We start from the raw sequence: 23784 nt of genomic DNA, 5'->3' as shown, positions 1-23784 counted from the left end.
ACCCAGAATTTTGTAATACAGAATAATGACACGCTCCTATTTAGAGACTAAAATAAATAGACTAAAATAAATTTAGGTCCGTTGGTAGAATCGCCAATATAGTTAAGATAAAACTATTTCTTTAAAATATTATTATTTTATTTGTTGAATATCAATTTCACAAAAACTATTTATTTTCACATTTTAACAATTCTAAAATAACTGATTTGAAAATTTTCATTTTGAAATAACATTAAAAGTAAAATAACATAAAAATAATTTACAAAATTAAAGTATAGTTTACAAAGTGGATAACCCTACAATCCCATGCAACCGACTGTTCAGATAAGAGGATTTTCATCATTTTTGTCGAAATCGATTTTTAGTCCGATTTAGACGATTTTTCCAGACAACCATCTATGCTCAATACGTAAGCTTTTGGTAAAATTTGATGTTGCTAGCTGTTAAAATTAGGCAGAAATGGGTCAGAAATGGCGAAAACCCTCTTATTGAACAATCGATTGTATGGGGGGTATATGCTATAGTGGTCCGATCCGGTCGATTCCGACAAATGTCAAATCCTCCATCAAAATATGCCTGCTTACCAAATTTCATCAAGATATCTCAAAAATTGAGGGACTAGTTTGCGTTCAAACAAACGGACAGACGGACGGACAGACGGACATGGCTAAATCAACTCAGCTCGTCCCCTGATCGTTTTGGTATACTTATTGGTGGGTATAACGGAAACATATACATAAAAAATGAGTTGGAGCCTTGAAAATGAAAAAAATCGATTTCGACCAAAACTAGTCCCAAAAACCAAAAAAATTTTTTTTTAAAAACTGTTAATGTCAACGTTTTTATCGCATAATTTTAAGTGGGATAGGAACTCTGAGACAAATTCGTTTCATCGGCAACACTTTTGCACGTTTCTGAAGAAACCCTTCAAAAAAAAAATGGCGAAAAATAAGTTTTTTCACCAAAACACTCCTCAAAACTCAAAAAAATTTTTCTTTTCAAAAAACTGTTATCGCCAAAGTTTTTCGCGGACAATTTTGAGTCGGACAGGGTATACATGAAAATTTTAAAATCAAATGAAAATTTTTTAAGTAGGTCTTGAAGAAAACCTTAAAAATCAAAGAAAAAAAGTCAAAAAACTCAAATTTTGCAGGCTCCAAAATTATTTTTTTGGGTATGCTTGGAACTTTTTTTCCTGAGCCCAAAACCTATCGAAAAATCGATGGCGCGATATGGGTTAACTTTCGTCCATGCAAATCAACCCAGCTTAATACATAGGCTTGTGCATTGTGAATTCATACAAGTGAAAAATCGTTCTATTCCTCCATTGCCATACCTACCTGTCAAATAATAGCTAACAGGGAGAATAGCTGTCGCGAATGGGCAGAGAATCGAAGAAAGGTTTGTTTTTTGCTCGCGGTTATTAAATTGAAGTGGCATGACCCCGAGGGAGTCCCCAAACCCATCCAGGAATGACCCTCAAATAATCCCGAAATAAGTACCAAATGACCACGAGGGAGTCCATAAAACCATCCCGGAATGACCCCCAAATAACCCCGAGGGAGTCACGAAAACCATCCCGAAATAAGTACCAAATGACCCCGAGGGGTCCCCAAAACCATCCCGGATAACCTCCAAATTATACCGAGGGAGGCCCCAAAACCATTCCAGAATGAACCCCAAATGAGCGCAAGGTAGTCCCTAAAACATCCCGGAATGACCCCCAAATGGCCCCTAGGGAGTGTAAAAACACATTCCGGAACGACCCCCAAATGACGACGGAAGGAGTCCCCAAAACCATGCCGAAATGACCTCTAAAAGTCCGCGAAGTGACCCAAAAGACCCCGGGAGGACCTCGAGGGAGTCCCCGAAATGACCCAAAAATTTACCCCAAGAGACCCCGGGAGGATCTGCAGGGTGTCCCAGAAGTTACCCCCAAAGCCCCCACGAATACTCCCCAAAATCATCTAAATATTGCTCTAAGAAACTTCAGGACTACACGCGAACTGGTTACGCATATGGTATATTTTCAGGGCATATCGAGGGTTTATTTTTTTATTTTTGAATAGCTGAACAAAAATTGAAATTTTATTGTTACATATTCCATATTTTTCAAACAATTAATAATTACTTAACCCATATATGTAATACTCCTATATTGCTAATGGAAAATGTGTTTTGAATTCAAAATCAAAACAATTGTAGCAGCATAAAGATGCGTCCACACCAGTAATAAAACGTGTTACAAACAGTTATATAACCAATGTTATGTAACTTGTTAGAAATTCAACTGAAAAATGTTGTATAACACGATGTAGTGTAACTTTTTTTCTGTTTTTATAGCAGGTTAGGTTACATGTTACCCAGAGGTTGTCGGTAAAGATCAAAGGAATTAGATAACTTGGTTGTATAACAAGTTGCAAGTTGTTTTAAAACAATTGTTATACAACTTTGCTATTTCGTTACCGGTGTGGACGTACCTTAACTGTGACAAGAAAAAATTAAAATTTAGGTACATTCGATTATGGAATACGAAAACAAAAACGTTTAAAAAGCAATATATCGGCTCTCTGATGTTTGGGAATGTACCCAGCCTTTTGTAGTAATTAGGAGTATAACATATATGACCTAACCCTTTACTCAAAATTTACAAAAATAAGAATGAGCGGTTATCATCAATCAGAATATTTTGAGTAACGATAAAATGCTTGAATAAAAAATACCTTGTTGTTATTCATCACTCAAGTTTTCTTGAATAACGAATACAAATTTATTTTTTATTTTTTCGTCAATCGTTATTCAAAGTTAATAACGCCCATCCCTGCTTCACAGGCAATTAATTTACCATTAAGAATTGTTGTTGTTCCAGCTTCTTGTTTTTATCCAACGTTTTCTTACGAATATCATACAGTTTCTCTATCATTACAGCATTTGCATCTCTGTAATAAAATAAAAACCAAAGCGAATTTCAGCAAAGATTAAATTGATCTCCTAAACATTTCAATTTGATTTTGGTAACTTTTTTTAGAAATTAGCGATTATACAGCTATCACCACGGTGGTTGCCATGATGTGGTGGTAGAGTGCTCCGCCTACCACACCGAGGATCCTGGATTCAACTGCCGGGATAAATACCATCAAAAATTTTGAATAAGTTTTTTCAATAAGAAGAAGTTTTTCTAAAACTCGAGTGTATTTCTGCCATGAAAGGCTTCTCATTGAAAATTCATCTGCCTTGTAGATGCTGTTCGGAGTAGGCATAAAGCATGTAGGTCCCGCCCCGCAAATTTGTTGGGAAAACTGAAGGATCGCGACACAAATTTTAAGAGACTAAATAAAAAATAAATTTAAGGCGCGATAACCTCCGAAGAGATCTAAGGCCGAGCTTCCCTTCCAATTTGCGTCGTGCTCCTCTTGATTTTCCCTACAAATCGGCCGGACGGGACCTACATGTTTTATGCGGACTCCGAACGGCATCTGCAAGGCAGATGCGTTTTCACTGAGAGCTTTTCATGGCATAAATACACCCGGAGCGCTTGCCAAACACTGCCCAGGGGCGACCCCGCTTAGAAAAATTTTCTTCTAATTGAAAAACCTTATTTCTAAAATTTTGATGCTGCTTTGCCCGGGGTGTGAACCTAGGGCATACGGTGTGGTAGGTGGAGCACGCTACCATCACACCACGGTGGCCGCTCGGCCTAAAACTCCTCTGAGGCAAATCGCGCCACGTGTCTATTATTACTTTTTTATTAAACAGCTGTGGCCAAAGCTTTTGCGCAAAATTCTCAAAAACAATGTAATGGAATGCACCCAAGTACATATGTTTGCTCATAACTTATACATACATATAATACTTTTTTACAAACTAGAGTAATGACGTTTTTTTCTAAAGCTCCAAAATTTTTTTGGCTCGCTTATATGTATATGACTCTACTGTATTTTATCTTGGACTCGAAACTTGAAAAACTTACGAAACTTTATCAGAACTTCCAATCAAAAGAACAATTTCCACTTAATATTTAAGAGTTTCTGAGCTTAACATCGGTTTATAATAATTGACTATGCAATTATTTTTTTTGGTTTATTAAGGGTCATCTCCAGTTAAGTAAAATTTTACTTGGAGAGTAGCAATCTATCAGATAGCTTCATTTCGTTTTCACTAACTCAGGGTCACAAGCCCCCGGTTAAATCGATAATTGTGAATATTTTGTAGAACGAATCGAAAAATCTATTGTGAAAACACGAATGCATTCCGACCAGCTGACTTTTGTTTGGTTTTTTTCCTTGCACTTAACAATTGTCAATTCATACAAGTGGCCATTGCGAATTCCTACTAATAAAAATCTTTCTACTCCTCCATTACCATACCAAATAATAGCTGACAGGGAGAATGGCTGTCGCGAATAGCCAGAGAATGGAAGAAATGTTCGTTTTTTTCCGGGGTTATTAAATTAAAGTGCCACTAATTGCCCATTTGTGTTTCAAGCCAACTTTTCTTTTATATGTGTCTACAGAAAATTAGACTACATATTAATATTCATTTATAAAATCCAGTTAATAGAGAAAATATGAGCAGCCAGTTAGCGAACAGTCGTCTACAAGAATGTTTAAAAAACACTATTGAGCAAATGATTTATGAAATCGAACAGGGATCGAGGCTGCTTACTACTGTGAACATTTTTTTCAAATATTCGCCACTTGTATGAATTGGTTATAAAGGAATAGACAATTAAGTCAAAGATCATTAAAAAATATTAGAAATTTTTTTTTTTTTTTTGGTTTAACAGCTTCTGATACATTCAGAACTTGAAATCTGATTGTAGTTTGCCAAACCAAACCACATTTCATAAGAAAACATGTTGAAAAATGTGGCCCGTTGACAACATTATACATTGAAAAAAAAATCGTATATCGTTCTCCAGAATTGTAAAAAAATGTTAAGAAGAATACAGTGAAGAAGTTGGCATGAAAATAATTTATAGGGTCATTCAGTAGTGAGAAGGGTAGAGAATTCGAGAAGGGCGGAAATGGACATTGGCCAAGTTAATCTCACATAGCAACAAAATTTCAAAAGGGTATAGCGGAAAATATATGGTGAGTGCGCCCCAGATAGAAACCTATATCGGAGGTTATGTACTTTTCAGGGCTGGCTTGCTCTTTGACCTGGAGATATTAAGCAAAATATGCGTAAGAGTAACTTGTATTCAAAAATTATATCTCGAAAACTAAAATTGCTATAGGGGCCAAATCAACGCGAAGCTTCGATCATTTATCGAGGCATGTTACGCAATTTTCTTTTTAATTTAAGGATTTTTTTTCATTAAAAATATTAAACAACAAAAATAGAAAAGAATTTCTTTCACGATCCCTGAGAGTAACAACCACCAAAAAAATATATATGTTAGTCGCCTTAATGTCCGCCTTAATCGGTGCGACAGTTTGGAAAAAAATAAAATGTAATTTACCTGCAATAACTTTTCATTTTATTAAAGTATTTTTTTTTTTCAAAGCTTTGGAGAGTGAAAATAAGAATATTCATGGCGCGACTAGTCTTTTGTAAGTAAAAATTGATACTGATATTGATTGTAATAAAAATTGATAACAACGTTGATTTCTAATTTAACATAATATTAGCTAATAATGTCGGACAAATACAAAAATCGTAATATGTAGATATCTTCGTAAGATTTCAGGTTGCAAAAGGGTAAATAAAACTGAAGAAGAAGCCAAAGCTTTAAGCCAGACTTTTAATAAAATAATAAAATCGAGTGATATGTTATGTTGCAAATGTCGACTTCTGCCATATTTGAATAAAACAGTTTCTAATGCGAAATGTGCATCACCTGTTGAATATTGTACAAGCACAGAAGAAAAGCTAGTACACACAGAGAAAAACTATTGTACATTTAACTTAAATTCGCGTATACCATAACTAAAACTTAGGCATAATTAACCTACTAAGTTTTTTCATCACCTTAATAAATAATAACTAAATTAGGTAATAAATTGTCTAAGGTTTATTTCCATTGTCGAGCATAAATTGTGTAATTACTTTGGTAGGATGTACTAGTTTCTTGGGACCCATACAAAATTCTTTAACTAAGTCAACCTTGTTCGATTGACAATTGTTTTTTCTCTGTGTGTATGGAGGATTTCGATACAAAATGAAATTGTCATAGTCATAGTAATTGTATTGAAATTCCTTTTCAGCGGATTGCATCATCTCATACGTATTGCATTAAAAAAAAATGTAAGGCGCGATAACCTCCGAAGAGATCTAAGGCCGAGCTTCTCTTCCAATTTTGCGTCGTGCTCCTCTTTATTTTGCTTACAAATTGGCCGGACGGGACCTACATGTTTTATGCCGACTCCGAACGGCATCTGCAAGGCAGATGAGTTTTCACTGAGAGATTTTCATGGCAGAAATACACCCGGAGCGCTTGCCAAACACTGCTGTCGAAAAACCACTGGTAATATGTTAATACGATTAAAACCCGAATACAATTATTTATTAAAATACAAATTTCTTTTAAAAGGTGATCGGTGATGCACGGCGCACATAATTTTCAATTATTTTTATGAAGAAGATTTAGCGCAACTGAAGATTGTTTCTTATACCAGTGAAATAGAAAAACTAATGCTATTCCTCAATACAACATCTAAGAAATCACAGTTGTCGTTATTCTGTAAAGTGTACGAACTCGATATGTCTGAGCAACAAGTAAATGCTTTGACCTGGTTTTCTTGGGAAAGTAGCACGCTGCGAAATATAAGCACGCATTCTGTAACCCATGCTTTATTTATATTTTTGTTTAAACTAAAGACCGGAAACTCGAACCAAACAATATCTAGTATTTTTGGCTTATCTTACGAACAACAAGTTTCAGAATATTTTTCAAATTTATATCATGGATACAATGCAGGAGCTTATGTCAGAAACAAGCGAAACTGGAAAAAAATTACAAGATATTGGAAATAATCAGCTCATATTAATTGTTGACACCAAAAAGTAGCAATAACTATTACCAAAGAAAACCGTACTCGCGGCAAGAAAAGACCAATCTCTGTAAGCAATTCACAATTGAACCACAAATGGTTTTGCCGTTAAGGTTGATGGACCGTACTGCGGTCTTGTCTTACCCAGTGACATATTTATTGTTGATCGAGGATTTAGAGACGCTATTGAGCTTCTGAAACAAAAAGGGTTTAATGTTTTCATGCCAGCCTTTAAAGGCAATTATCCGCAACTAAGCGCAGAAGAAGCTAATACACTGAAAGAAAAAGACTGGTAAAATCAACCGAAATACGGGTCAATTCAACCGAAATTTTTGTCAATTTTTATCCATCGCAACGAGATGTTGCATCAACTACGCACAAATCGTTGATTCGTAATTGTCCGTTTTAGTAGTCAAATAAACAAAAAACGTTGTTTCATTATATTTTACACATAGTTTTGTTAAATTAACAAAGAATACCAATCAAAACTGTTAATATGAAAAGGATTTCTGTTCATTCGAAATAACCAGCGTAAACTGTTAAATTAAGAGTGTTTATTGCCGAAAGAACACTGACAGTGAAATCTATTGAAATAACAGTTATTTCTGTATTTTCTAGATTAATAGCGTAAACTTTTAAATCAACAGAGTTTTCTGTTCATATGACATTAATACCTGGGGAAAAAATAAAAGCCGGATAAATATATATTTAAACTTACGTAGTTTTTTTATTTGTATAAATTACACATAAGTAAATTTCATTTCTAATGATTTTATTGCTATATTTAGTAATATTAATTAAAATAATAATAACTTAAATCTGAATTCAAATAAACAAAACTTGTTTCGAATTACCATCGACAGCTTTGTACGAAAGTATGTTGCCATATATATACGTAAATATGTGAATACATAAATACGCATGATTGGTACATATATATTTGCTACATACATATTCACACACGCGTTAGTACATGCTCTAGCGAACCACATTGGCGCCGGTTTCAAGAACTTTATTTCAACTTTTTTGTCAAAAATTGTCACCATATTTTTATATTATAATTATAGTTATATTTGTGTGCGCACATTTGTTATAAAATGTTTCCATTTTCTTTGAATTTAAAACAAAAATGTGACAAATAAGTACATATATACATACATATGTAAGTACTTACTAACCGACCCTTAATTGAGCGTACATCAAATATGCTGGCACACATTAAACATTATATACTTTTATTAAACGCACTTTTATCAAATTTTATTTTTTATAATTTATTTAATTTATAGTTTTAAACTTCGTTGCGCGTGACTTAACTTTTAAATAGAAATGAAAATAGTAGTCACGAAACTGATTCTCAATTCTTCCAGTTGCAGCTCATTCTCAATTTCTTCTCTCGCATGTACAGTTGCCACACTTGATTGAACAAAACTTGTAGTATAAATGTTTGACATAACATTTTAGATAGAGAACTTGTAAGTTATAAAAAGTAAAGACTTGAATCGCGGGAAGGTAATTCACCACTGCATTAACTTTACATGTAATTCTACAAGTTTAATTCTCGTAACACTTTATTTTGAAACGATGCGAAAACAACTCAAACGTTTGTGCTGTCGGAAACATCAACATTAAAAAAGGATGTTTTTTATTATCTTGCTAGATTCATTCGCGTGAGTGAAAATTCGTAAAAACTTGAACAAAATGTTACTAATTTTGGAAAAATCCTGTTCGTTCAAACAAAACTTTTGCAACAAGAGGGCGCAATTTTGCATTTCGCTTGGAGGAGAAGTTGCAAAATTGTACCCGATAAATAGGTGTCCCCGTATCGCATAATTTTTTGCAGTGTTAAATTCAAAAAATGGTTTTTTTGTTTTATATTCATAACTGAAAAACTAGTTTTTTGTTTTTTCCCCAATTTGTGTAAAATTCTCTTTGAAATTTGCTCATGCATTGACTTTTGTTCGCTGTTGAAAGGACCTGTAAGATCAGTTGTGTTAACAGAAAAATCAGTTAGATTGGTTAGGAATCTGACAATTTTACAGAATTTTGTTTGCTTACGAGCGACAATTTCTCTTCTGTTGAAATGGCTAAACTAATTTGTTCGCTTGACAAAGAACTCGGTCGAATTAACCATAATTCGATCAATTTCACCGAATCTCCGTTAAGTCAAGAACAACAGAACAGATTTGTTGATTTTACTAGCACCATTTCTTTCAATGTACCACAAGAGTATTACGAAAATTAGATGGGTGGTTGAAGCAGTACACGGTATTATTGCTCAAAAAAACAAACTTTTGCATCATTCCTTAGACCAGCGATGGGCAAAACGGCTCGTATGAGCTTTGCACATTTAAGTGCTAGGTGCGGAACGATCAAGTGCAGGTATGTGGGGCGAAGAACACAGGAAGAGAATAATATACAAACACACATAAGATTGATAAAGAGGGAGTTTACCAAGGTATGTGGAAAATAGAGCTGCCACCGCTCTTATTATGTTCAAATTATTAAGTGTTTTAGGATAAACTAGCCTTTACCGGCGGCTTCGCTCGCACTAAAGGCGACAAATATGTAATGTCGCTTTTGTGATTCATAACTCGAACTGAATTTTCAGTTGTAATTTTAAAAGTTCCTTTATGATTCAATTCATAAACAAAGCAAGTTTTAAAATTAGAAAAATGGTCGCCGTACTCCAACAATTTTTGCAGTGTGGATTTAACGATATATGTACATATGTGAGCTGAAGAAATTTGAAAATTCCTCCATAAATTGAAATTTATAAATGAAAGCAGTTATGTTTATATTAAAACTGGTAAAATTGCGATTGGCACCTTTTTTTTTTTATTTGTAAACTGATACATTTCTGCCAACACTGCCAAAAAGTCTGAAAAGGGTTTCGTTTTCCCACGATTGTATACGAAACATGCATTAGTACGTTTTTCTACTACTACTTCCTCTAATGCTACTACTTTAAAAATACTTTTTTTTAAATACTTTTATGTATATATTGCAAAATGAATCGGCTTGCATATAATTAAATGTATGTGAAGGCGAAATGAGTGTCAATAATGCGCTGCTTAACATAGCCTTCAGGCTATGGTTATCAAAAATTTTTGAATATAAAGATGTTGCATGCGCGAACTTCGGTGGAAAGCAGCGGAGCGTAACAAAATTCTAGTAGGTCACTTTCACCACACCAAAAACTTTAACACAATTTTTAACATAATTTAAGCACAGAAATACACTGATTGGAGTTTTAGAGAGTAAAAATGTGAATTCTGAACACATTAGATGAATAAAAAGTGTACAAATAATTGTTAAATAACAAATACAGACAGTGGTAGTTTAACAAATTCTGCTGTGGTAAGTGGTGAATGTGACCTACTAGAATTTTGTGAAGCTTGCCTCACACGATTTTTCGTCCATGCAATGTCTCTATATTATATCGTTTCTGTGGTTATTCCGTTTTTCGTATTTCTTGCCAAAAAATTTGTTTTTTTTCGTACTATTGCAATACAGTTTGGGAATTGATTTTCGAGGTTGAGAGAGAATATTTGCATTTCAGTTTTTTAGTGTTTCCGCAACTTCCTGCGATGAATATCGTTTGAGGCGAAGCGTACGATATTTCAAATGTATTTCTTTACTCCCCTAATACCCCAAAACACACAAACGTCTCACCTAGCACTCGCTGGCACTGAAACTGATTTAGGAGCCGAAAATAGGCCCATCCCTGCCTTAGACAATAAAAGGCTGCCAAAGGTGGAGCTGCTATGCAAAATAGTTGGACTCCTTCACAATACGTATTATAAAAGGCTTGATTTGGATAGCAAGTTAAACGATGTAGTAGAGCAATATACGGAAAACCGAATGAAGGTGAAAAATTCTTTGAATGAAGAAGTGCTAAGTCAACATTGGAACCGAAAAAAAACCACACTTCAACGTCTAACTTAATCAGAGCTCCATCGCTTATCTGAACATCAGCTCAAGATTTTGTTCACAGGCTCGTATCACTTTTCACAAGCTCGATCTTACTTAGCTGAAATAATGGACGACCAAAATAACAGTTTCAGTTTACTATGTTAAATCATCGTTATACGATATCAGACGTTAAAGCAGATGTCAAATCAAGGCATGTGAATATAAACGTCTATTGTGTATACATTCACTATAAGGGCCTGACAAAGTTGACATAGTCATAACGCCATAGTCATAACCATATCTTTACTTCTCCATACCAATTGGCATTAATTATTGGTGCCTTAACCTAAAAATCGCAAAATTTTCATAAAAATGGAGAAAACGCAAAAAATTACGAACATATTCCACAAACAATAAGTCTCTTAGTCAAAACGTATCCAAAACAATAAATAAAATATACAAAAAGCGAATAAATTCACCAACTCAAATATTTTTAGGTTATGGATATGGCGAAAAACCAAAAATCAATTGGTTGGCTATGGTATAGATATGGCTAGGGCGTCATCGTATGGCACCATTGACCAATTACATTGATTTCCATAAGGTTGGTTGGATCTGCTGTTTTATATGGATATGGATATGTCAATTTAAAACGGACCTATATTTCGGGTGGAAATGGTTACAACAGTTTTCGCCGTTATTGCTGTGATTGCAAAATTAAATTATAATAAGAGCCACCAGTTTGCTACGAATGGCGAGTAACTCGTTGGAAATCAAAAAATGAATGCTGAATGTTTTCTATGAGGGACATTTTTGAATTGTCTCCCATTTATTCATGCGGTATAGCCACCTTATGCAACTGTGATTTTTGCAAAGAGAATTAGTTAAATACACTGAAAGAAATGGTGCTAGTAAAATCGACAAATCGGGTTTGTTGTTCTTGATTTAACGGAGATTCGGTGAAATTTATCGAATTATGGTTAATTCGACCGAGTTCTTTGTCAAGCGAACAATTAGTTTAGTCATTTAAACAGAAGAGAAATTGTCGCTCTTAAGTTAACAAAATTCTGTAAAATTAACAGATTCCTAATCAATCTAACTGATTTTTCTGTTACCACAATTGATCTCACTGGTCATTTCAACAGCGGACAACAGTCAATGCATGAAAAAATTTCAAAGAGAATTCTACGCTCACTGCGCTCGCTACTTTGTACTTATGACGATGGTGCCACTCGTTTAAAAAAAAAAAGAAAACCACCAAATCGAAAAAACACACAAATTCGGAGAACAACAAAAAACTAGTTTTTCAGTTATGAATATAAAACAAAAAAACCATTTTTTGAATTTAATGTGCATAACACTGCAAAAAATTATGCGATACGGGGACACCTATTTATCGGGTACAATTTTGCAACTTCTCATCCAAGCGAAATGCTAAATTGCGCCCTCTTGTTGCAAAAGTTTTGTTTGAACGAACAGGATTTTTCCAAAATTAGTAACATTTTTTACGATTTTTCACTCACGCGAACGAATTTAGCAAGATAATAAAAAACATCCTTTTTTAATGTTGATGTTTCCGACAGCATAACCGTTTGAGTTGTTTTCGAATCGTTTCAAAATAAAATGTTACGAGAATTAAACTTCCCGAATTACATGTAAAGTTACTCCAGTGGTGAATTACCTTCCCGCGATTCAAGTCTTTACTTTTTATAATTTACAAGTTCTCTATCTAAAATGTTATGTCAAACATTTATACTACAAGTTTTGTTCAATCAATTGTGGCAACTGTACATGCGAGAGAAGAAATTGAGAATGAGCTGCAACTGGAAGAATTGAGAATCAGTTTCGTGACTACTATTTTTATTTCTATTTGAAAAGTGAAGTGACGCGCGACGAAGTTTAAAACTATAAATTAAATAAATTATAAAAAATAAAATTTGGTAAAAGTGCGTTTAATAAAAGTATATAATGTTTAATGTGTGCCAGCATATTTGATGTACGCGCAATTGAAGGTCGGTTAGTAAGTACGTACATATGTATGTACTAGGCCGGGTCGATTTGTGGGGAGGCAAAAAAATCGCCCATTGCTCTGTGAAAATCATATTCTAGGGATCAAAATAAGAAACTCTGCCGAAGGAACCATACCTCTAAAACGAATTCTGATGTCCCCCCTTTGGGTCGTAGGGGCGAATTTTGAAAAATCCCACTTTGAAATGCCTATGTTTTTTCTTCTTGGAGTTTATTTTTCTCTTTAGAAATTTATTTAGTCAGAACATATGTAAATGAAAAAATGAATTTAACTTAGTAATAGAAAAGAAATTTAAAAAAATTATTAGAAATTAGCGTTTTTACAACCCCTTTTAAAACCAATGCATCACTGTGATGCATTTGCATGTCGTAAACATAGTTGTGTGGGTTTTTTATTCAACCGTTTTAAAAAATAAAGGTATCACTGTGACACAATTGCAGATCGTAAAATTGCTTGTGTTATTTTTTTTAAGCCACCACAAGACACAGCAGGTAGAATTGAAATTGCCCCTACCCAAAAGTTCGACCCAAAGGGGGGGACATCAGAATTCGTTTTAGAGGTATGGTTCCTTCGGCAAAATTTGTTATTTTGATCCCTAGAATACGATTTTCACAGAGCAATGAGCGATTTTTAAATCGACCCGCCCTAGTATGTACACATGTACTTATTTGTCGCATTTTTGTTTTAAATTCAAAGAAAATGGAAACATTTTATAACAAATGTGCGCACACAAATATAACTATAATTATAATATAAAAGTATGGTGACAATTTTTGACGAAAAAGTTCTTAAAACCGGCGCCAATGTGGTTCGCTAGAGCATGTACTAACGCGTGTGTGAATATGTATGTAGCAAATATATATGTACCAATCATGCCTATTTATGTATTCACATATTTACGTATATATATGGCAACATACTTTCGTACAAAGCTTTCGATAGTAATTCGGAACAAGTTTTGCTTATTTGAATTCAGATTTAAGATATTATTATTTTAATTAATATTACTAAATATAGCGATAAAATCATTAGAAATGAAATGTACTTATCTGTAATTTATACAAATAAAAAAACTTCGTTCGTTTAAATATATATTTATCCGGCTTTTATTTTTTCCACAGGTATTAATGTCATATGAACAGAAAACTCTGTAGATGTAAAAATTTACGCTATTAATATAGAAAATACAGATATATCTGTTATTTCAATAGATTTCACTGGTAGTGTCACTTCGACAATAAACTCTGTTAATTTAACAGTTTGCACTGGTAATTTCAAAAGAACAGAAATCCCTTTCATATTAACGGTTTTGACTGGTATTCCTAGGGCGACAGTAATAATTGTTAATTTAACAAAACTATGGTAAAGTATAATGAAACAACTTTTTTTGTTTATTTGACTTAAAACGGTCAATTACGAATCAACGATCTTGTTGCGATGGATAAAAGTTGACAAAAATTTCTGCTGAATTGACCTGTATTACGGTTGATTTTACCAGTTTTTTTCTTTCAGTGTACAGTCGGAAAAATTAACACAAAAACCCGACAAAAATGTATAGAAGACATTTTATCCACATCTCGCCCAAAAAAAAAAACAGCGACTACCTCATAGAAAACATCGAGCAAATGGCTACGAGTAGCAGATTGACGTCTCTTATTATAATTTATCCTCTTTGGTGATTGACCCAACGGCAACCGTGCAGTGGGATGTTGCTCTCATGTATCAGCTATTATTTAGCATATGGACGATATTTATCCAAGATACTGCAACCCGCTGAGGTTCTAACCAAGCTATTTGCAACTCAGAATATACAAGTCATAATTAATTACAATAGCGACAAAGATTAGTGCTTTGTGTATTTCGATTCGTAGGTTACTTGATAATAAATATTCATAATAAAACTTTTGATACTGAAGACAAAATTTAATTCAAAGAAGCGTGTTCTATTCAACATATTTTTTTTGAGTGTTGCACCAATTTTTTCCTAGCAGTAGCAGACATTAAGGCGACTAACACATATTTTTTCCGTCATTGTAACTCTCAGGGATGGTGAAGAAAAATTATATATTTTTGTTCTTTAACATTTATAATGATTGCCTAATGTGCCTCGATAAATGACCCAAAGCCGCGAGTTGATTTAACCGCTTTAGCATTTTTAGTTTCCGAGATATATGTATTTTTTTGAATAAAAGTTACTCATATGCATATTTTGCTTAATATCTCCAGGTTAAAGGGCAAGCCATTCCTGAAAAGTACATGAATTGAGTTTGTTCATCGAAAAGTTTTTTAAATGTAACCTCCGATATAGGTTACTGTTTGGGGGCACATTTCCGCTATACCCTTTGTGGAAAATTGTTCACTTTTAGTTGCCAAAGCACATTCATTAATTTCAAAGATGAAAAGTGGGAGCTATGGAAACAATTACTTTGCCGTCCTTCCAATACCGACTGATGTTCGTCAAGTGGAGCCTGCTTTCCGCAAAGTCATTGAATCCGCATCGGCTTGTTTTATTCCCGCTGGAAGAATTCCAAAAACCAAAACCTGGCCATACTTTTAGACGGAGGCCGCAACTTTGGCTAGAGAGCGTGACTCTGGCGACCCGCAAATAAGGGACACAAACCATAGCATCAGACAACTTGTGGGAGGAACATCTAAATAATTGTAACATCTCTGCCGGTGTAGGTAAGCTATGGTCCACCGCAAAGCCCTTATTAAACCCGACTAAGGATATCTATCGCCTTCGGCGATAAAGTGCTATCGGATGCGTAGAAATGTGCGAGCGCTTATTGCCGGCACTATATAATACATTCCTCGGTCAACAAATCCAACCTGCAGACCATCAGATAATACGCACATAAACCCGAACATAGTGTGACTGCTACTATCACCACCGGCACAGAGGTTGAAAAAGCTAATCTTGCTAAAACATCTAAAGCATAAGGCCCAGCCGGTATTTCCATGCCTATGCTTTAAAACATTGGTAATGAGTGGTTCAAATATCTAACACAAGTCTCCAACCTGTCCGTGTCTACCTGCGTCATCCTAGAAAAATGGAAAATGGTGAGGATGCTACCGCTACTAAAACCTGGTAAACCAGAAAACGAAGGAGAATCATATCGTCCGAAACTCTTTTATCGCCAGTAGCCAAGACGCTCGAAGCCATTCTGCTCCCCTATTTCGCCGCAAATCTGCGGCTCTCCAATCATCAACATCAAATTCCGGATTGAATCAAGAACTCACCACAGAATAGTACTCGTAGCGCTAAACGTATTAAAAGCTTTTGAGACAGTAAATCACGACACGCTACTGCAGGATTTGGCCTTTCCTCCTAGTCTTAAAAGGTGGACTGCTAATTATCTGTCTGGACAGCAGGCATCGGTGCAATTCAGGAACGTAAAATCTAAACCCAGAACAATTCAAAAAGTGTGTTTAACTTCTATAATTCGAAGCTCGCTTCCCCATCAGAAGGAGCTACTCTTGTATTCTACGCTGATGACCACACGATAATAGAAACAGGTCCCGGCCCATGCATTGATGACCTATGCAATAAAATAAACGACTATCTCCCTAGTCTCTCTTGGCCTCGCGAACCCTGATTTTGTCTCCGACCAAACGTCGACTATATTGGACATTTACGTCGATTTCATTATGCTACCGACTGTCTTACATCCAAAAATACTGGGTGGGACAAGTTTCCTCCGACTCCCGTTAGAGGATATTGATGACAGTTCTGACTAGTCGCACCTATTAGATAGCGCGAAACATGCCACAATAACAACAACAACTACGCTTATGCATTACGCTTGCATTTAGAGTTCCCCCTTACCGTCAGCAAACAAAGTTTAAACAAGTCTACCATACCTAAGGAATTTGAAGGGAGCTAGAAACTTTTAAGGTCGTTTTCATGGTTCGGCATTTCATAACAGGTATATATAAAAGAATATGCATACATTCTAATATCTTCATATACTCGAGATTAAGGTTAGGTAAGATTTATCTCAATTGAAGCACCTCAATTAAATTGTAATGGTGAATAAAAATCAGTGGGAGCAGTAAAACCCTGTATTTCAATAGAAAAAAATCCATTTATCGGTCTTTAAACTCAAACCCCCTATATGCACCCAGTCTTATACCTGCATAGTACTACCAGGCTTTAATGTGGTCACAAAAATATCTAAGAATATCGTAACGAATTTGCTTGCAAATCCTCTTATTTGCAATCCTCTGCTAAGTTCGAATCACTAAACTGTTGAATAAATAACTCCAATTTGTAATAATGCAAAATGGCCTTCATTAAAGTACTTCACAATAACACTCAAACTGTGCAACGAAGAGCTTGCTTAATAACCAAACTGATTGATAGCTCAAATGAAACTCTACTATTCAAAATAATATTGCTATTGCTCGCTAGATATCGTCTTAATCGAAACTGCTTGACAACTCAAATCAAACTGAATTCCAGCGCCTCTACATCTGTTGCCTTTTATACTCTTTGACTTTAACATTCGCATCTTCTAGGCGCTTCCAGAATCTACTAGTCCATTAGCTCTCAAACATCTCAGCTGTAACTACAATTGCACAATTTTATAGTTTTTCTCATTGCATACTTTCAGGAGTATCTCAGATATATGCATGTGTTTGTGCATTGACTCTCCGCTGCTCGTATACCTACATGGTACATATGTGTAGACGCAATTATTTATTCGTTTATGTAGATATATAATGATTGAATTATTGATGTGAATGTTTGTAGTTTACAGTCTCTCGCGCGAGTTATGAGTCCGTGTTGGAAGTTGAAATAAAAATATAAGCAGAAGCTTCTTTCAATCTTCGTTTATTTTCAGAACTGCCTACATTTTTGTGTTTACTTCTATTTATACTAATTCTAAATATTGTTTGTTTATTGACAAGGTTGTTATTCGAAAGATGTTTACATGTTAAGTATAATGTTATCAAAATGCTTTGTTACTTATGAGACAAACATGATTATGTTTCTTTGATTGTTCTTCATTATCTCTTGAAGGGAAAAAGGTTATTGTTATTGTTATTGCTTACAGATACTTTAATTCGTAAACAATAATTATGTGTGTGTTTGGTATGTATATGTGTATATATGTATATATCTATCTACTTAGCGTCTAAAGGTGTTAACTCTCCCCTGTGTTGAAAATGAAATGTCCTCATTTCAACAGCTTAGGTTTTGTATTCGTTGTAATTCGGTTAGATAAGCTAATTCGAAGTTTCTTTGGCGGTTAACATTTAATTGCAATTGCCGATAAGCATAAAATTTTATAATTGAGTACGTAATTAAAATTAATATAAATATTGCTATGGTCATATATAAAGTAAATTTCCAAGGATGGTTCTCAATTGGCATTAATAATTTATAAATTTTTTGTATGTTAGTAAACTTATAATCTGTTTCGGAGTTTAGAATTCTTAGTACATTGACCATTTCATTCTGGTGAGCATGTATTGGATTTTTTATTTCTTGTTTGTGGTTAACATAAGTTTTATTATCAATTGTTGTATTAAAATTAAATTGGATTAAATGTGGACCATTTATTTTAAGTCCGTTCCATGTGTGTTCATAGTCGATAATAATGTTACCGTCGTCTATTACTTGTAAGGGAATATTATTTTCTTGAATTATATTACAATGTGCTTTTTGTTTTAATAATAAAGGAATGGTACAATTATCATTTGGTTCTTTTTTAAAAATATAAGTCCCTACATAATTTTTACATTTTGATAAGTTGGTGAATTTATTATTACATAAAGCAATTCTATTATAAAGCTGATATTTTCCATATTTAAAGGCTAATGGAGTAAGATTATACATTTAACATTTTTCGGTTATTACAGGATATTTGTAAATTGTAATAATAGCATCATTAAAGGTACATACGTGTATGTCGGAATATTCTAGTACATTTATTATGGGAATATCATATATTTCGTTTTTTATTACTTGCTGTATATCTCTAAAATGAAGTGTACCAGAGAAGAAATTTCCTGTTTTCGCAAAGTTAATGGTATTTGTAGTAGTTAATAATTCGTTATATATTTCTGTAAGTACTGACTGATCAAAAATTAATTCTGGATTTAGTGTTGCTAAAATTTTTTCAAACCTGGAATTTATTTTCCTTTGCTGATTATTATTTTCAATAAGCTGGTTAAGTCCTGTTTTAATTTCTACAAGATCATCGTGATCTGGTATTCCTGTTACAAATTTTAATACTGATCCTAAAAAATTTATGGCACGTTTGGCACGATACTCGGATGGTTTTAACTGTGACTTCAAAGCTTCTATTTTTTCAATTAATATATTTTTTTCTTCGTTTTGAGTTAATTCATAACTAGTTAGCACAATTTTTTCATACGGTTCTAATATTATAGATAAGTTCGATATATGGTAAAGATAGGATGAACTCTCGTAGGTATATACACTATCTAACTCTGTAAGAACATATTTCTTACCAGACAAGTCTGTGATCTTATCGAAAAATCCGTAGGTAGCTATTATTAAAATTAGGAAGCCTATTCGTTGCATGGTGTGCTAGTTTTCCTTATACTGTCCTTGTGAATGATTTTTCCCCTCGCTGTTAGGATTGTGTCCCCACGATCTTCTTTTACTTTGTGTTTATTGTACTTTGTTGCCAGTTTATTACGCCGATCTGTTCGGCTATAAATTGTATCACCTGGTTTATATATAATTGTTTTCCTTTTTTTATTATGGTGCCTGAGGAGTTTCTCTTATTTATCCACAAGTATGTCCTTGATATTATGATATTTGTCTCGGTTGTAAAAAACCTCTTCGGGTTTATATCCTGTTGTGGAGTGTATCGTCCTATTGTATTGGCGAACTGCGTTGAATAATTCGTCACCGGGAGCAGTATTATTTTCTGCAGCTAAACTTTGGCAAAGTTCAATTAGAGTGCTATGTATCCGTTCAAATTGAGCGTTTGATGTTGAATGATGTACAGGCGTAACTGAGTGTGTTATTTGTAGCCGGCTGTACAAGAATTTCGTTATGTTGCTCTTAAATATACTTTCGTTATCAGTCATGAGGTGTTTGGCATTTGGGTAGACTTGTGTGAGTACTTCTTCTATGTATTCGTGGCAATTTGTCTTTGTGTCCAATTTTCGTAAGAAGCAGTATTTGGAATATCTATCTGTAGAACTAATGCGGCAGTTACCCACCGACGTGTGCCGTACGTACGGACGTTTGTCGTACGAAACACTTTTGAGCGAACCCTCAAGCCCGTAGGAATCAATGTGTGCGTCTGTGTACATGTACATAGCATATTTGTGTGTGTATTGTTTAGAGCAAAGCACTGTTGCCATTGACAAATTTGCATGCATGCTTATGGAAACATCAACTTTTTCCATTTCAATTTTTGAAGTTGTAAAAGGCTTGAATTAGTATTAAATAAATATAAATATATTGCATATGTATAAACTGCACTTTTACATAATTATTTCGAATTATTTTCACAATTTTTCAAACTTTAATTAGGTGTTTTTTCATAAAACTGCAAACGGTTAAAAATTAGCGCACAAAAGTTTACTAAGCAACTCTGTCTAGTGAGAAAGCGATCAGCTGACACGTTCTTACGGAAAAAATCAAAATTGTTTTGATTTCTACGTTCCGGGTTACGTACGTGCGGGCGTTGCACGTCGGTGAGTTTTCGTTTACATTGCACATATAAGATAGGTCGTGTCAGCTGACACGTTTTTTCTACGTACGTTCGTGGGTAACTGCCGCATAAGGTATTGTTTGTTGTTGATATGGAAAATATCCATCTGTATATACTCTCCTACTTGTGTTGGTATTGGACTTTTTCCAATAGGTTGTTTATTTGGCTGTCTTTCGTATTTATGCTATAGACATATTTCACAGTCTACGGCTAGTTTACGGCACATTTCTTTAATATTGGGCCAGTATTGAGTCAACAATATTTCTTGCGTGTTATTTTTGTAGTTCCTATGCGCACGTTTATGTGTTTTTGTGATGATTTCTCTTTGTTCGTTTGGAGAAGTTACGTCGTTTAACTTATTTTGGGCTAGCACTAGGTTATAATTAGGGAAGGCGGAGACAATTTCTTGTTTTAGGTGAAACAGTATTTCCTCATCTATCTTTATCGCATTAGTAACTTTTGGGTTAAGTACATCTTTAAGTTTAGATAGTAAGTCCGGGGTTTCTCTATAAAATATTGTATGTCTAAACCGACTAGGAAATATTGTTTGACTGAGGACTTCATTTCTTTCATTATCTTGTAACACAATTATTTGATTTCTGAAAGCGTTAAGTGGTTGTTTAACTTTCTTCATAATTTCTACAGGAGAACTTTGTTGCGAATGGTCGGAACAATTCGTTGAAATATTTATTTGTTGTCGCGAAAGCGCATCTGCAACGACATTCTGGTGTCCCGGTTTATATACAAGTTTGGCACCGTATTCTTCAATTAGGTTTTTCCAACGCTTTAATTTCGCATTCGGATTTTTTTCGGAAATTGAAAATATTAGCGATTGGTGGTCCGTGTAAATTGTCAAGTTTGCCACACCATACAAATAATTTCTAAGTTTTTGCAAGGACCAAACGATTGCTAGTAGTTCTTTTTCATTGGTACTATAGTTTTGTTCTGTTTCACTTAGAGTGCGTGAAATGAATGCGATCGGGTGACGATTTTGTGACAGAACTGCCCCGATAGCGAAATTACTACCATCGGTTGTTAGACTAAATGGGTTAGAGAAATCAGGCTGGAAAAGTTCAACTTGCTCTTGAAGAGCGTTTTTTATTTTTTCCAGGGCTTCTTCGGCTGCTGTATCTAATTGTATTGGTATTTTAGCACTTTGATTTTTTGATACCATTCCTAATTCTCCTCTCAAGTTAACCGTTAAAGGTTTCGTAATTTTAGCAAAATCCTTTATAAACTTCCTGTAGTAACTAGCAAGTCCTAGGAAATCTCAATTTTTCAAATTTTTTGCTTTTGGGTATTTCTTTATAGTTTCGATTTTTTTTGGGTCTACCGTAATTCTATTATGTTTTATAATGTGTCCAAGGTATTCAACTGAATCCTGGAAAAAATTTGACTTTTCTTCAGAAATTTTCATGTTAGCATTATGAAGTGCGTTAATTATAATCCGGATGTGTTCCATATGTTCTTCTGGTGTAGATGAATAAGTTAGTACGTCATCAATATAAACATACGCGAACTTTCCGATATACTCTCTAAGGATGTCGTCAACGCATCGTTGAAATATGGAGGGTGCATTCTTTAACCCGAATGGCATTCTGATAAATTCATACTTTGCGCCGTTGACAGAGGATGCTGTCTTTTCTCGATCAGGTTCTTTAATTAAAATCTGGTGAAACCCTGATTTTAAATCTATTGTGGAAAAAATCTTGGCTTTTCCGAGGTTTTGTATTGTCATATTAATATCTGGAATTGGATATCTGTCAGTAATCGTATGAGAATTTATCTTTTGGAAGTCAACAACCATTCTCCGTTTGGGCTTGCCTTGGTCATCGGTGCCCTTTTTTGGTACAGTCCATATAGGTGAATTATATGGGCTTTTGCTTGGTTGTATTATACCGTCGTTTAAGAGTTTCTCAATTTCTTTCTTGACAAAGTCGTGATCGGACATGGGATATGGGTATTGTTTTGTCCATATAGGGTCTTCCGATTCGGTCTTGATAGCTGCTTGTATTGTGGTTGTAAAAGGCAATTTACCATTTGTATTATTATTTCTATTCATTAGCTCTTCCACCTGATCTTTAAATTTTTCGTTATTTATTGTATAATTAATCCTTGGTTCTGCTGCCAGGATCTTCTTCTTCTGATACTTCAAGCTATAGTCAAATAACCTAACTTCTGCCTTCATTTGGCGTAATCCCTGTTCTCCGAGTATCATGTCAAAGTCGTTTAGTTCCCTTATTTCATAGAACATTAAATGATGCCCGTACATCGTTATAACTTTTTTAGAATTTACAATTGAGTAACCATGTAAGGTTTTGGTTTTAATTTAATAGATTTTCCTATATTACAATTTATATTAATGTAATTGTTAGTGGAGCCTGTGTCAATTAATAAGGTAACGGGTGTGCCGGTTAGGCCGCATTTTGTATGTAAGCAAGGCAACCCGTTTATTCGCCTAAAAAAGTACTGCCTGTTTCAAATTGTTCTTCATAATTAGGTACATCCACTGACTCTAGATCTTCTCTATTTAATTGGTTAATTCTTTGGAACTTCCTATCTGGCGGAGAAGTGGCGTTATTGTAGCTAGATGCCCTATCTCTTTTATATACATGGTTTGATTTAAAAGGATTTTGACTTACGGCATTATTGTACTTGGTTGTCTGCATGAATTGTCTGGATTGGTCTATGTCCATTGGAGTAGGTGTGGGTTGTTGTTGTCGCTGTGGTGGTTGTTGTTGGTGTTGTTGATTAAATTTACTTGCCTGGTAGTTGTGATTCTGCATCCTTAGGTTTGGCTTGTAATATCTTTCCTCTTTATGTTGTGAGTAGGTGTTTCGGTTTGTGCTGTGTTGATGCCGTCTGCTGTTACTTTCTAGTCTGGGCCGTGTCTCGAATTCCGCATTCTCATTGTCGTGAAAAATGGTAGAAGCTATCGCATATGCCGGTTCCAAATTTTCTGGGTTATGGCTGTACAATGTACCGCTTGTATATTTGGAGTTTAACCCAAGAATAAACGTCCTTATTGCCTCCTGATTAGCGTATGCTATCATTCCCTTGTTATCATTGGACATCTCAATTTTTGATAGGGCTAAATTAAGTGCCTTAGAAATATCGCTGTGGAATTCTGCAAGGGTTTTTCTAC

At 34.6% G+C, this 23784-nt stretch overlaps 2 protein-coding genes across 8 annotated transcripts in view; both read right to left on the bottom strand.

Moving 5' to 3' along the window:
* LOC137244464 (zinc finger protein hangover-like) overlaps nt 1-23784 on the bottom strand; it is a 242577-nt gene that overhangs the window by 21128 nt on the left and 197665 nt on the right. For all 7 annotated transcript variants that reach the window (XM_067773465.1, XM_067773472.1, XM_067773469.1 and 4 more), the window contains one exon: nt 2846-2939. In XM_067773465.1, the coding sequence (XP_067629566.1) occupies nt 2846-2939 (94 nt within the window). The remainder of the gene's footprint in view (nt 1-2845; nt 2940-23784) is intronic.
* LOC137244470 (cilia- and flagella-associated protein 53-like) overlaps nt 1-23784 on the bottom strand; it is a 131460-nt gene that overhangs the window by 68526 nt on the left and 39150 nt on the right. The window lies entirely within an intron of this gene.

Source organism: Eurosta solidaginis, chromosome 3 (genome assembly GCF_040869045.1).
Source record: "Eurosta solidaginis isolate ZX-2024a chromosome 3, ASM4086904v1, whole genome shotgun sequence".
Taxonomy (NCBI): domain Eukaryota; kingdom Metazoa; phylum Arthropoda; class Insecta; order Diptera; family Tephritidae; genus Eurosta; species Eurosta solidaginis.
This window is presented reverse-complemented; position numbering and strand designations above follow the sequence as displayed.